The sequence below is a fragment of the Populus nigra genome, chromosome 8 (genome assembly GCF_951802175.1).
Source record: "Populus nigra chromosome 8, ddPopNigr1.1, whole genome shotgun sequence".
Classification (NCBI taxonomy): domain Eukaryota; kingdom Viridiplantae; phylum Streptophyta; class Magnoliopsida; order Malpighiales; family Salicaceae; genus Populus; species Populus nigra.
The window spans coordinates 18,347,469-18,360,909 of NC_084859.1; the positions used below are offsets into that span (position 1 = coordinate 18,347,469).

Below are 13,441 nucleotides of genomic sequence, written 5' to 3' on the forward strand. Positions count from 1 at the left end.
TCATATAAACAGAGTTATATAAAATTTAATTTTATATTAATAAAGCATTATTTTAATTTCAGCTACCATTGTGGTAGGTGAAAAATTAAATGATGATTTTTTAGCTTAAAATTCAATTTTTTCAAGTAATTTTCACCTAAAAACACCATTATATCCTTTACAAATCATCTCAAAGTCATTAAAACAAAAATCAAAATCAATCAAATTAAAAACATCTAGGTAGAATCCATTCTTCTGTTTTTCATAAATATTTATAAAAAAAAAACAATCATTATCAAACATTTATTTTTAAATAAAACTTGTTGACACTAAAAATAACAAATTTTATTGTTGAAAAGTGAGTAAACTCGTGACTTTATCTCTCCTTGCTATTTTTCAGATGAATTTCCTTTTGTTCTTTTAAATTAAGGAACTAAAATTTTTTAAAAAATTCAAAAAAAAAATTTATTGAGAATTTAAGATTTTCAAACCTAATTTCACCTGATTGGATCACAAGAGCATTCAACTAAAAAAACAAAAAAAATAAATTAATTTGAATTGTTTGTTATCAACAGCTCTTCATGTCATGAATGTAAAGTTATTAAATCCAACTTGCTGTGTGATATGATTTAAAACTCGAGACATGAGCTGTATATGTTAATTTGGATTAACTTGATTTATTTTTTTAAAATTAAAATGAAGTGGCTTTGAAAGGATATTTTTTTTTTTAATAATAAATCAGGATGGGTTTTAACTGGGTGTAAATTTATTTTCTTCACGAATTTAAGTTCTGTTAGTTAAGACATTCACTATTGCTCACATTTCTCCCATTTGCCTGGTAGTTCCTTCACCAGTAAGCTTTGCCTGTTATTTATTAAATCAGCTCCATGTAAAAAGAATTTATGAAATCTTTATTTCCTAAGCTTTTTCTTGTTAATTTACTCCTCCTCGAGTACAACCGAAATGATGGTCAAATAAATAAATAATAGGAGGTGACATTATTGTAAACAAGTTGGACTGGTTGACAATATGATATTAAGAGCTGGCAATGCTTTTTTTAAAATAAAAAAAAAAGGATAAACTTATTAATTTTACGACCAACTTGGCACCTTTCATTTTCTGATTAAAAAAAATTAAAAGGACGCACCTTGCTAGATTAATAATATAAAAGCATAGAACTGTTAATTAAAAATAAAGTTAATTATAACATAGTCCTCGTAGTTCAACAAACCAACCAATTAATCCTTGTGTTTTTTAAAAATCAAGATTTAACTCCTGATCTCTCAATCTATTTATAGATCAATCCCTCTATCAATTCCATATTCCTTTTCAATTTATTTTTAAGAGAAATAGAATATAGAAAATATGCAGGGAAGACGGTAAATTTGAATAAGTAAGATGGCCTTTTTGGTCAAGGGATTATTTAAATATTTTTAACCGGCCACAGGAACTAATTTATACTTAAATCTAAAAAAGTGTGGTATTTAAAAGATGCAAGATCTCGTCCATATGATTAGTTCAGGAGATCCACGTGAGGTCACTAGGTTATGTCTTCTAGTTTTTACTTGCTCTTTTACTGGTTCTTCATTTAAAAAAAATAAAATAGAACGTGGCTACTTGACCATGCTCAGCCGATGAAGATGTTCGGAGGTAGGATATTTCAGGGCTGTTTGTGTCAGGTGTAACCGGAATTTCACGGGATTTTGATTTATTTTATTTTAAATTATTTTTTTATTAATATTTTTATATGCTATTGTTAAAAATAATAATAAAAATATTACTTTTATGCATTTTTAAAACAGAAAATATTTTAAAAAATCACTCTTACTGTTGCCCCCAACACCCTCGAGAATCCTCCCCTGTATATTTTATTTTAATAAAAAATTGTCAACAGATAATTTTCATACTTCAAATTTTCTTGGCAGATTGGCCACACACACCCACATGAACACATGCATGTGAACGGCAGCATGTGTCACTTAAATTCCCAAGGTTATTGAATTAAATATTTGAGGAAACCAAAGCTTTTAGATTAGAAATCACAATTGACACTACTCCTTTCGTTTTCAAGTTTTTTCTCCCACAGGTTTTGGTACACAGAATAATAATTGATGCTTTGGCTTCTTGTTGAGTCAATTATTCACAAAAAAAAATATTTATTTTTTAACCTCTCCTATAACTCAAACCAACATGATAAAGTGAAAAACAAATACCCTCAGTTCTCAATCCAAGACTTCGAGAGCAGCTATGCTTGTTTTTTATTGACGTGCTCTTAAAAAAAAGCTACAAATAGAGTTGCTTATAAATTATTCCATATAATTCATCAAAATAATAAATAATAGATTTTCTGGAAAAGAGAGTTAATTTAACTCTTGACTCGGGTTTTGATTGATTTTAAAATTTAACTCTAGTTAATTTAAATTAATAAAATTTACTCGAGTAAACTTCTTCGTTTGAGAGTCATTTTAAAGTTATAATTAACCCAATTTTTTTGCCCAACCGGAGGGAACAGAATGCACTAAATTTTAAAGTCGTTTACCTAAAAGAAATAATAATAATAATAATAATAATAATAATAATTTGAAGTGTAACAATGGACACAAATCCCACAAACATATTCCCACAGATGGCGGGCTTCATTATACTAATAAAATCCAAACAGATGCCAGTCAAAATTCAAAGCTCGCATATTCTTATAATTTATCGCAGTCATTAATCCCCACATAGTCAATCAAAGAAAGGAGACAGCAAGGCCGTGCCACTTGGACTATGTTTCATTGGCTAGCTTTCGAGTTCGTCCCCCATCTTCTCTCTAGAAGCCCTCGCATTATTTCCCTGAAGCCCTCGCATTATTTCTTTAAGAAGCCCTCGCATTATTTCCCCATGGTGGGCATTGCTTTATTGATTCTTGCGTAACAGTTTGTCCAAAAGAGAAAAGTCAAGCTGTTTGATCTTACTTGAAAGCCCTTGTACTTGATTAGTTCTTTGATACGATCCACTATAAAGATATCTCCATCATTGTCTAAGTACCCAATGTCACCAGTGCGCAGCCATCCATCAGTGTCAATGCTCCTGCCCGTCTCCTCCTTACTGAAGTTAGTAAAAGTCAAGCTAAATCATCCCTAACAGTGAAGTTACATTAGCTCTAATTTCCTACGAGTTTTGTCGATAAATAATTAGTATCTTTGTACCTTGCGGAACGCATTGACTTCTTACACAAATTTCACCAGTGACCGACCAGTTTCAGGATTGATGAGCTTGATTTCCAAACGGGGAAGGAGGAATCCTACTGAGTTTTTCTTTGCAATGCCATGGCCTTTACTAGGATCCCCATGGGTGAGTGTGATGCAGCTGTGCTCTGTCAGTCCATATGCCTGACCAAAAACAAGACTGGTAGCACATTAATTTGAACATGATGTTTTCGTAAAGAATATTCGATCAGATGAAAACAATGAATCACAGGCAGAGCATTTCTTGGAAATAAATCATTCAACAATCATGTCTAATTCACAACAATGGAGCAAAATTATACTCGCCTCTTGGACTTGGACGCCAGGGAACTTGTTTCCAAAGGCAGCGAGCAGCTCTGGGGCAAGTGGAGCTTCTGCAGTCATAATGGCCTTCAGTTTGAGATCAAATTCCTCCACTATTGGATTCTTAACTAAGGCCAATTGGTGGCACATTGGTGCAAAATTGACCTCCTGTGTGATCAACGTATTTAGAAATGTCCTGAGTTCAAACCTCCCCATCAACCCTACTTTCCCCTTGTTCCTTACGGTGGCACAACATATTCCAGCGATACTACATGTGAAAGAAAGGAATGAGGCCAAAGTGTGGCAACATGACCTACCATTTCTGGGTCTACACTGAAGAGACTGGAGCACAAATTAGCCACCAGATTCCGATGGGTTAACATCACACCCTTTGACATCCCGGTGGTGCCTGATGAGAATGGAAGTGCACATAGATCACTCTGGTGGACTTCCTCACAAGCAAGTATATCGCCAGAACGGTCAGCTGCATCAAGCAGTTCATTCCAATTCATGGCAGTGCTAATGCACATCTCACTCAGTACAATTATAGGTAGCCCTAGACCCTTCACATGTATTTTGAAGTATACATGTAATCTGCACTGAGGGTCTTGGCCTAGCGATGAGAGGGACTTGTCTTCTTTCACTGCTCCTGGGTTCGAGCTCTCATATGCATGCCTGTCATCCCCGCGGTGCCTTACATGTTCACTGGGTTCGCAGAGTGTTCAGTGGGCCGTGGGATTAGTCGTGGTACGCGCAAGCTGATCCGGACACCCACATAAATAAATAAAAAAAGTATACATATAATCTGTCCGGACATTTATTATTATATATATAAAACAGATATCATTAAAAATTGAACTAAATCCATGACATTATTGATTATAAATATACTTATCAATATGCCTCGCAGGTTAATTTAATATGTGAGTGATTTGAGACCTTGATCAAGTCTGAATAAAGAAAAATCTAGATTTGTAATTGGCATGGAAAAAATCATCTAACCTATTAAGTCAATTCAGAAATCGAATGACCCGGTAAAACTTGACTAATTTTTTCTCCCCTAAAGGCAGATACCCTTTTCTTTTTTACATGTCCACATCTCAACATACATACACAGTAATTCCTTTTTTTACATATCAACATTTTAACATGTATGCCCCTCAAAATAAGTAAAAAAACTATACATGAATTTTTTTTTTGCTTGGCTCAATTTTATATATATAGATCAACCACATTTTTTTTTTGTTGGTTATCAATTTATATCAAAATTTATTATATAAACATTACAAGAAAATTGTATTTTTTTTAACGTGAAATTGAAAGCCCCCTTACCAGGGGCGGAACAAAAAAAAAATTAGGGATGGCCAAGAAAAAATTTCAGTTACTTTTATTAAATATTTACAAGGGAGGGGTATTTCCTTGCAGGGGCAGGGGCTGGGGCCCCTGCCAGCCTCCCTCCCTCCGCCACTGCCCCCCACACATATTTTATGTTCACAAGAAAAAAATAATATTTTTTTATTGTGGGATAAAAAAAGTTTTTAGTTTAAATATTTTAATTTTAAAAAATAAAATAATAATATATTTTTCAATGTAAAATAAAAAACTCTTTGAAAAAATTTCTTAAACTTTATTATTTACAATATACATAGCCTATATATACATAAATTGTTTCTTAACCTTTTTATGTGAAATATTAAAATCTCAAATATTTTTTTAATTTTTCTGGGTTAACTTGAATTAACTCGTGTGATTCGAAACCTGGCTTTTTAGCTGGGTTGATCCTGGACGGTGTTTAATAACTATAAAACAATTATTGTTACAATAATTATCATAAGACTAACTAATTACCTTTCAATAGTTAAAGTCATTTGTGACAAAAAGCTTAGCATCTGCAGCCTCCACCTGCTTCTTAAGTTCTGATTCATGTGCAGCAGGATTAGCACCGGAAAACACACCACCAGAAGCCATTATTCCTAGTGCTACAATGCCATATTCAGCAACATTTGGGAGAAGCTACAATCACCACATGTCCTTTTCTCAGGCCAAGAGACCTTAAGGCCCTAGCAAACCTCCTAGTGTCTCTGACAACCTCTGCATATGTATGTCTTTCCTGTCACAGCCTCCACAAATGCTACCTTGTCAGAATACAATTCAGCATCTTGGAGTACAAAATCATTGAGTGTGATGTCCGGCACCGGGACTGCTGGATGCTGGCTTCGGAAAATATGTTCCTCTTCTGCTGAGCATGGAATGAGAGTTTCCATGGTGGATAGGAGACAGAGGAGGAGGGAAAAATCAAGTTGTGCTTTAAAGGAAGGTGAAATTGTACAAAAATTTTTGTGGTCAGCATGGAATCAGAGAGTAATTAAGAGACAGGTGAGAGTGTGAGACTGACATGGGCTTAGGTTGGCAAGTGCTTGTTGGGTCATGACGGGATCACAGTATATGCAATCAATAGCCTTTCAGGATGCACCGATTTTTCACGAAGGAACATTGTAGGAATCTGTATTATTTGAACTCAAAACTTTGTCCTTATTCAAACAGATTTTCAAGAACCTGATTCCTGTATTTAACAGAATAAAACATGAGATTGAATCAAAAAGTGTGTATTCTATCAATTTAGACAAGTAAAGTTACATTGATTTTTGCTTCTTATAAATAGTAAGAAATTGATAGAATAAAAAATGTTTTCATGTACCTATTGTTTAACTCAGTGAAAAACTAAACTATATGAGAGTTAACAGAGACTTGATTGAAAAAAAATATATAAATAAACTTAAAATTAAAGACAAGATTGAGAGAAAAAAGAAATGAAAAAAAGAAAAGGAAAGGAAATTGCAAGGATAAAATCAAAATTCTTTCACGAATCTATCAAGCGAAACGGGTCAGTTTTGTGACCTCAAGCCAAGCGAAACGGGTCAGTGTTATAGCAATGACTAGAAAAAAATCTACCAAACATCTATAACTGATCTTCAGTGATGTCCTAAGCCCAGCATTAACTATCTTGACAGTAAAAGGTCAGTGTTAATTGTCATTAAGAATAATAACAAACAAAAATCAGGCTAATTTATCAACTGTGTGTGAACTGCGCAGACCCCCTTAACAGCCCTTTGAAAACAAACCCTTTGGCGCTTACCTCTTGTGGGAAAGACTAATCCCAAATTTGATGCAATCTATAACGCGGATAAGTTAGGTTCTAAAATTTACAACACTACACTGGAAAGAACAAAAAAAATTAGTGTGTTCGAGCATAATTATGTATGTTTTTGCATGCAAAGCAAACATCTCTGGATCAACTTCACCTTACAGATCAGTTTAAGCCCAGTTTTTCCTTTCCTCGTGGCCAAGTAGAAATAAATAAATAAATAAAATTTTAGATTTGCCTCAAGAATTCTACTCGGTTATTCAGTCCACCCTCTTTTATGTAAAGGCTTCCTACCAGTATCACCCGCAATTGTCCAATCACAACTTCTTAACAGAAATAACCGCTCCTGCAAACCACAATTTTGGCGCTTCTCTCTCATAGAATACTCATTCAGCTCTCTCTCTCTCTCTCGCTCCCAAAGCAAGAACGGTACAGTACATCAATGGCTGGCAAAGATAACACTCAAATTGAACTTAAAATTAAGATGCTATTTTTAGAATTGGATCATTTCATTGCAAAATCACAAGAAAAGAGTGATTACAGCTCCAAAGAAATCACTGCTGCCAAGTTCTTCAAGATAGAAGTTGAAGCATCAGTTATTGCAAGAAACAATCTTGGTCAAGAAGCAAGTGTCAAGATTGATAAGGCAAGGCAGTGGCTGAATCAGAAGATGGATGAATTCAAGATAGAAGAAGATAGTCATGAGAATAAAGGGTTCATTGTTTCAATGCTGATTTCAAGCAACTCCAAGCTGAATTTCTTCCAGTGCTTGCCTTCTGATCCAGAAGCAATGGCCGCTGACCACCATAAGTCTAGTCTTCAAGGAGGCAATAAGCAACTGATGAATGCTGCTCTTGGCATTTCAGAGGATACATTGCCTGGTCCTTGGAATCCCTTACCTGAGGAAATTGAGCGAGTCAAGGCTGCTGTATGTGAATGCTTGGACGAGGCCAGGTAGCTCCATACAAGTACGGTGTACCTCAGAATTTTTACTATGTTTTCTTGTTTAGTTCAGGGTCAAATTTGAGCTTCTTTTGTTAGTATTTTTTTTTTCTTTTTTCTATTTCCAGAGTAGAAATGCACTAACTTTTTTACTTTGAAGCAGATGAAACCATGTTCCACATATTCTTCTTGTAAATTTTGCACTCTATACACGTACTTTAGAAATGTTTATCTTATTTTTTTGCTAGAGTAGAAATGTCTTTCTCACCCAATCTCTCTCTCTCAGAGTCACGAAGAGATTAATTCGTTCATCAATGGCTGACGAAGATAACGCTCAAATTGATCCAGAAATTCAGAATCTTGTTAAGAAACTAGATGAGTGCATTGCAAAGTTTGATCAAAAGAGGCAGGTTTTACAGAACGCAATGGAGTCAGAAACCGAAGCACTCAAGAAAGATCAAAATGAAACCAGGGAACTACGGTTGAATCTTCTTCACGAATCTGGTGCTACGAGCAGCAACATTGAAGCTGGAAGCCGGAAGATTGCTAATGTGAAGCAATGGCTGAATCAGAAGGCACTGATCAGTGGTGACACTAGTGGAGACCATGATCAGGGGCATGTGTATTTGCTCTTAAATAATAATTGTTTACATTGAATTATATTAAAAATCATAATGTTTTCAGTCTTTTCTATGTTTCCAGCAATAGTTACTCTGTGCTTATTGTTGATGATGATCGTAATGCTCGAGACACCATTCAGAGATACACGATGCCAGTTGGGACAGAAAAGCATCGTGCAATGGAATTTCAAGAGGCGAAGAATGGGAAAGAAGCTGTTTATCTTCATCTTGCCGGGGCTTCTTTTGATCTCATTATAATGGACAATCAAATGCCCATCATGACTGGAATTCAGGTATATATTTTTTGATCAGCTTCAACTAATTATTATTATCATGGACAATATTCATATGCTGGGGTTTCTTTTGATCTCATTGTAGTTTTTTGGATAAAATTGGAATAAAGAAAGCTTCTTCTTTATTTTCTCGATAAATCATGATATAGTGATAGTTTTTAAGAATCACCAACTTGGTGAAATAACTGTCAGTCTGCAAAATCTGAAATTGAAAGTTGACCCATCATGATTCTGAGGCCATTTTGGTCCAGTCTTGAAGCATAAAATTGTAAATTTCGTTTCCTGGATAAACACTTCAACTGCCAATTAATGTCGTGACATACATTTTATATGATATTTACATCTGTTCCTGATCATATACATATATGTTAGGCAACACAGCTGCTACGTAAGATGGGTGTTAAGAGTCCGATTATAGGTGTCACTTCTGAGTCTGACCAACAAGCTTTCATCGACGCTGGCGCCGACGAATGCCTTAAAATGCCACTGGATACTGCATAGATCACTGCATTCCCTCCTAATTCCAACAAGCAAAGAAGGGCTGATGCATCACAAGCTTGAGATTATCTGGGTCTCCTTGGTCTGTGTTCGTTTTTTTCCCTTTGTCCTTTGATGTAGAGATGAACTTAACCAATATCTGGTTCTTGCATATTTTCTTTTCCTTGGCTACTTAAAAGGTGGCGCTGCTAATTCGTGATGTTAATAAAGGTGTCCGAGCCAAACTTATTTAACTCACATCTAGTTTTTCTTTAAATTCGGCAAAAGCCGAGTTGTCAAATCACTATGCTATCTACCACGTTTAACTTGATTAAATAATATTGTTGGAAAATTTACTGTGACAATAAATTGGCACTAAAACTGAAAATTTAAACAAAATTATAAATAAAGTATTTTAAAATATTTAAGAAATATTTTTTATATTTTTTATTTGTATTTATAAATGGAGTCCTGGATAATTTTCATTTAGTAACTGAGAACAATCTTTATTTTATAAAATATTATTAATAAATATATCTTATTTATTCTTAAAATCTTAAATAGAGCCTTAGATTATTACCCAACTTGGCCTTAATTTAAGCCAGCTGTGAAAAGCAATGGCCAATAACCTCTCGACACTATATTGTATGCAAACTCTTTTTATGGTAAGGACATATAGCTGCGCTTGAACATTTCCACATATCCATCCATTTGAAGCATTGATGAAATTTATACGAAGAATACATGAAAATTAAATAATAATATGTTTTTTTGAGAATAAATTTTAAATAATTTTTATATAAAGAATACATCAACACAGACATAATAGAAGTTAAAAAAGAAAACAAGATGAAGAATTAATTTAAGTATTTTTTTAATATTAAATGTAAATATTTATATTCTACTTTATATCATAAATTAAAAAGAATATACACACTTCATTTTATATGCATTTTAAAAGGATTAATGAAACAGTTCTAAAAATTCACTCAGGATTAAAACTAATAAATCTAAATTTTACATGAATTAGTCGACTGTTTGGGTATATCAAATTAATTGGTTGAATGCTTATTTATTTTTTATGAACATCTATAAATTATGCAGGAATCGGTCGAACAATTAGTTTGATCAATTTGAACTGGCTAACCATTTAGTCGCCAATAAAATTATAACAACTATAAACAACTACTTATATATATATATATATAATTTGTCAAATTGTAAATCTTATAAGAAAATCCAAACATATATCATATACAAGCTATTTTAAGAGCAAAACAACTTTATAATTATCCATCCTTATTTATACTCATATTTGTGCAATCAAATCTTCATAATATTGTTATCTAATATTATATAAAATTACTTAGATTTTCAATTGTAAAATTTACTTTGTTGAGAAAGCAATACTGTTTATATATTCTTGAGAGTCTGGGAAAAATTCTTGGCATTGATGATGTATTGTTATCAAAAACAAATCTTGAAGAGAAAACATGTTCAAGTGATGTGAAAAGTTCGATGTGAATTTATCAAGTGATAATTGTATTTTTTGATTTGGACTAATAAATAAATATAATATTTAAATACAATTTAATATTTGAGGTGTTGATATAATCTTCTAAAACCACATTATTAAAAACCAAGTTTATAATCATTTTAAGTAATTTAATTATATTTGTGTAAAAGTAAAAAAGTGAACTCATGTAGAAAAGACACTATTTTTCCTGCATCAAATGTAAAATGTTTATCAACATACATTTTAGAATTGCCTCAAGAATTCTACTCGGTTATTCAGTCCGCCCTCTTCTATATAAAGGCTGTCTGCCAGTATCACCCGTATGTGACAAATCACAACTTCTTAACAGAAATAACCGCTCTTGCAAACCACAAATTTGGCGCTTCTCTCTCATAGAATACCCCCCCCCCCCAAAAGCAAGAACAGTACAGTACATCAATGGCTGACAGAGATAACACTCAAATTGAGCTTCAAAGTAAGATGCTATTTTCAGAATTGGATCATTTCATTGCAAAATCACAAGAAAAGAGTGATCGCTGCTACAAAGAAATCATTGCTGCGAAGTCCTTCAAGATAGAAATTGAAGCATCAGTTATCACAAGAAACAATCTTGATCAACAAGTAAGGGCCAAGATTGATAAAGCAAGGCAATGGCTGAATCAGAAGATGGATGAATTCAAGACAAAAGAAGGTAGTCATGAGGATATAGGGCTGATTGCTGCATCGCCGATTTCGAGCAACTCCAAGCTGAATTTCTTTCAGTGCTTGCCTTCTGATCCGGAAGCAATGGCTGCAGACCACCGTAAGTCTAGTCTTCAAGGAGACACTGAGCAACTGATGAGTACTGCTCTTGGCATTTCGGAGGATACATTGCCTGGTTCTTGGAATCCCTTACCTGAGGAAATTGAGCGGGTCAAGGCTTCTGTACGTGAAGGCTTGGACAAGGCCAGGTAGTTCCTTGTATTTCTTGAATCTTGTAAAAATCTTGTATATTTTTACTAGAGCAATAATTAATTTGCATTAAAAAAAATAACAGGGAACGTTCATTCGTTTATAAAGAAGCCTTGTCCGATTTGGATAAGTTTTTGTCAAAAAGTTTACCATCAAAGACAACTGATATTGATAAATCCAAGAAAGAAGACAATGGGAATGCATTTGGTCATTCTGGGGAACAAGCTATGGCTGACGAAGATTACACTCAAATTGATCCAGAAATCCATAATCTAGTTAAGAAACTAGATGAGTGCATTGCAAAGATTGATCAAAAGAGGCAGGTTTTAGAGAATGCAATTGAGTCAGAAATCGAAGCACTCAAGAAAGATCAAAATGAAACCAGGGAACTAAGGTTGAATCTTCTTCACGAATCTGGTGCTACGAGCAGCAACATTGAAGCTGGAAGCCGGAAGATTGCTAATGTGAAGCAATGGCTGAATCAGAAGGCACTGATCAGTGGTGACACTAGTGGAGACCATGATCAGGGGTATGTGGATTTGCTCTTAAACAATGATTGTTTACCTTGAATTATATTAAAGATCATAATATTTTCTGTCTTTTCTATGTTTCCAGCAATAATTACTCTGTGCTTATTGTTCATGATGATCGTAATGCTCGAGACATCATTTGGAGATACGTGATGGTAGTTGGGACAGAAAAGCAGTTTACATTGGAATTTCAAGAGGCGAAGAATGGGAAAGAAGCTGTTTATCTTCATCTTGCTGGGGCTTCTTTTGATCTCATTATTATGGACGATCAAATGCCCATCATGACTGGAATACAGGTATATGTCTTTTGACCAGCTTCAACTTATTAATGTTTTTCAAAACCTCAACCCCGTTGTAGGTTTTTGATAAAATTGGAATGAAGAAATTTTCTTGATAACTCATGATATAGTGATAGTTTTTAAGAACCACTAACTTGGTAGAGTGGAAAGTAAACAACTGTAAGTCTTCAATATCTGATCTTGATCTTGATGAAATTCAAAGGAACTCAATGAAATTGAAAGTTGATCCATCATGATTCTGAGGCCATTTTGGTCTAGTCTTGAAGCATAAAATTGTAAATTTCGTTTCCTGTATAAACACTTCAACTGCCAATTAATGTCATGATATACGTTTTATATGATATTTACATCTGTCCCTGATCATATACATATATGTCAGGCAACACAGCTGTTACGTAAGATGGGTGTTAAGAGTCAGATTATAGGTTTCGCTTCTGAGTCTGTCCAACAAGCTTTTATGGACGCTGGCGCCGACGAATGCCTTCAAATGCCACTGGATACCGAATAGATCACTGCATTCCCTAATTCCAACAAGCAAAGAAGGGCTGATGCATCACAAGCTTGAGAGTATCTGAGTCTCCTTGGTCTGTGTTCGTTTTTTTTTTCCCCCTTTGTCCTTTGGTGTAGAGATGAACTCCATGGATAAAGTTTCTGACTACCTTGTGATTCTAAAAGAGAAAATAGTTGTAAAAACTAATAATCGCTGTGCTTCAAGATGAATATGGAAGTGTTGCTTGCAAAAGCATAGTAAATGGAATGGAATGGTAGAAATTGTTAGAACTTGTTTTCACGTTTTTGTTCTGATGTTGATCATTCAGCTTCTTAATTGGTCATTGCATGCTTAAATTCTTTTACTGAAATTAAATTAAATTAGTCCCACATTTGATCTATGCTCTGCAAAACTTAACCATGGGTTATTCCAATATTTGGTTCTATGTTCCAAGGATGATTCTGTCGTGTGCTTCTTCTTTCCATGTATATTATCATAGTTCTGGCTTAAAAGGTGGTTTATCTGTTTTGCTATTAATATATATTGAGGTTTTACATATAGAATTGAAAATTATTAATTCATGGTGACTAATTTACTTTGCTAGCCATGGTGATGTTATTAAGTTACAACTGACATGACATTATTGACTTGTGAGTCCATGGTGTT

The 13,441-nt window shown here is 34.0% G+C and overlaps 1 protein-coding gene and 1 pseudogene across 1 annotated transcript; one reads left to right on the forward strand and one right to left on the reverse strand.

The window, feature by feature from the left end:
* Positions 1-2,583: 2,583 nt before the first annotated feature.
* Positions 2,584-5,776, reverse strand: LOC133700830 (4-coumarate--CoA ligase-like 1; annotated as a pseudogene).
* A 5,167-nt stretch (positions 5,777-10,943) lies between these two features.
* Positions 10,944-12,793, forward strand: LOC133701989 (uncharacterized). The gene is made up of 4 exons (XM_062126176.1): positions 10,944-11,455; positions 11,542-11,985; positions 12,072-12,282; positions 12,665-12,793. The coding sequence occupies exons 1-4, from the start codon at positions 10,944-10,946 to the stop codon at positions 12,791-12,793; spliced, it is 1,296 nt and encodes a 431-aa protein (XP_061982160.1).
* Positions 12,794-13,441: the final 648 nt, after the last annotated feature.

Bases quoted from the DNA above. Each gene is read 5' to 3' on its own strand.
- LOC133701989 (XM_062126176.1), top strand. From the start codon at position 10,944: ATGGCTGACAGAGATAACACTCAAATTGAGCTTCAAAGTAAGATGCTA. The intron at 11,456-11,541 runs GTAGTTCCTTGT...AAAAAATAACAG, and splicing joins GAAGGCTTGGACAAGGCCAG to GGAACGTTCATTCGTTTATA. The intron at 11,986-12,071 runs GTATGTGGATTT...CTATGTTTCCAG, and splicing joins AGTGGAGACCATGATCAGGG to CAATAATTACTCTGTGCTTA.